This window comes from Frieseomelitta varia, unplaced genomic scaffold (genome assembly GCF_011392965.1).
Source record: "Frieseomelitta varia isolate USP_RPSP 00005682 unplaced genomic scaffold, Fvar_1.2 scaffold_294, whole genome shotgun sequence".
Classification (NCBI taxonomy): domain Eukaryota; kingdom Metazoa; phylum Arthropoda; class Insecta; order Hymenoptera; family Apidae; genus Frieseomelitta; species Frieseomelitta varia.
In genome coordinates this window covers 176,061-178,083 of record NW_025110028.1, presented here as the reverse complement: position 1 = coordinate 178,083, position 2,023 = coordinate 176,061, and the positions used below count along the sequence as shown (strand labels likewise).

At 27.4% G+C, this 2,023-nt stretch overlaps 1 protein-coding gene across 1 annotated transcript; it reads left to right on the top strand.

The window, feature by feature from the left end:
* Positions 1 to 2: 2 nt before the first annotated feature.
* LOC122529576 (putative fatty acid elongation protein 3) lies at positions 3 to 448 on the top strand. The gene has a single exon (XM_043655836.1). The coding sequence runs from the start codon at positions 3 to 5 to the stop codon at positions 324 to 326; it is 324 nt and encodes a 107-aa protein (XP_043511771.1). The 3' UTR covers positions 327 to 448.
* Positions 449 to 2,023: the final 1,575 nt, after the last annotated feature.

Genomic DNA, 2,023 nt, shown 5'->3' with positions numbered 1-2,023 from the left:
TAATGTATTCTTATTACACTCTGAAAGCATTGCGCTACAAATTACCGAAAAATGTGGCTATGATGATCACTACGTTACAGATAGTACAAATGATGATGGGTTGCACTGTAACTATTGCGGCTTATTATTACCAAAGAAGTGGTCATTTTGAATGTTATTGTACACAGAAAAATTTCATACTTGCTTTTCTCATGTATTTTGGCTATATGATCCTCTTTGTTAGATTTTTTTGTAAGAATTACTTGTCCGCCGAACATGCGAGCAAAGACGGGAAGAAAATTCAGTTCGATGAAACCGCGAAATATGGCAAAAAAAAAACTAATTAAGCATATTTTTCTGAACGAATACGATGTTTCCTGAGAATCTTTTCTGAAAATATAGAAATTCGTTTCGAGAAATGATTCATAACTAGGGATTGAAATAAATAGTTGTCTATTGTTTTTAAGAAGAAAAAAGTCTTGTGGGATATTGGTGGAAATTTCTTTAAACAGTGTTCTTATAGAACATATATTTTGGAATTTATTTAATAGAAGCTCTTTGGGGATAAATTGCTTTGAAACGTTTATTAGAAAATAGGATAAATGTCTGAATGATATTAGATTGATCATAGTATCAATATCGATATAAAATAAATAAAAGTATCAAATGGTTAATTATTTTTATTAATATAATATTATATTAATATTTGGTCACATGTGTGTGATGCGGAAATGTATAATTATCTGATTCTACTTTTCATAGAATGGTATTCGGTATTTGTTACAATTATTATTTTTGTATTCAATTATATTGTATGTTTATTTTTATGTGGTATATTTTTTTATTGTATATCTTTTTGGTATTATTGTACTCTTGTTGGTATTATTATTATTTATTATTTAGTTTTATATTGTTCATATTATATATTATATTCCATATTTCCTGTGATGTGAAAACATTCGCAGAAATTTTGTTGAATTTGTTTCGAACGAGAAGTGAAATTTTAATGGAAATACAATGAGCATTATGAAAACAATTCATGTGTAATCACATTTTACTTTTATTTTTATTCAGGATTCAAACCCGCAATAAATTTATTTTTATTTCAGCATGTGTAATAATAAATTTTTGTAAAATGATTCGATGTTACACAGTTCAATATTTAATATGCCCTATAACAAAGAATAAAGAAATTTCTGAAATAAACAGATGGAATTTATATTTAATTTAATCTAGATTATAAAATATTTGCCAATAAAATTCCGAGCATTTTATGCTACGGTAGGACATAGATTTTTGTATGATACATTTTTTTGATAGAAAATATGTTTAGGAACTTTCTATGGAAATATGTCTTTGTAAAGGACTCTATTGTTTATTCATAACATAACCCAGCATAAAAAATGTTATAAATAGTAGTCATGTTTTTATAAAATGTATTAAATAAAAAATTTTTAGTATAGAAGTGTTTCAAGTATGTTTAAATGTACCTTCATGTTAAGTTAAGAACTTCGTCAGGAAATTCTAAGAATATACCGGATATGGCACGTAACTGTCGCCACGATTTCTCAGGCACTTCTAATTGTGTGATAAAGAATGTTCTGAACAAAAATTAATCAGTTTCTAGTTGGCTACAAAGTACAACATAAGAAATTACAAAAACTTTTTTTTCGATAAAAAATTTAGGTCACATTGATTTTTTTTAAATGGCATCGTGTATTTTTGACCTCGCAGGATTATTGCTTCTGAAAAAGCGAATTTAACGACCTACTACACTATGATCTTCAGATGTCTTTGTCATCAGAAATTTAGGTTCAACCAACAGTAATTGTGCATTGTAAATTTTTAGCGTGAAAATTACGTTCTCTGAACCAGTGAAAGTCAACTCTGAACCAGAAATGATATCTCTGACAGTTAATTACACATTGTTAGGATACTTTTGTCGGTTTAATGGTCTGACACTAAAGTACAAGTCATGTTAATATTTTTTCATAACATTAATATCAACATGACTTTCACCCTAACAAGTCACAATTGTTCATTC

Coding starts and splice junctions, on each gene's coding strand:
- LOC122529576 (XM_043655836.1), top strand. CDS start 3: ATGTATTCTTATTACACTCTGAAAGCATTGCGCTACAAATTACCGAAA.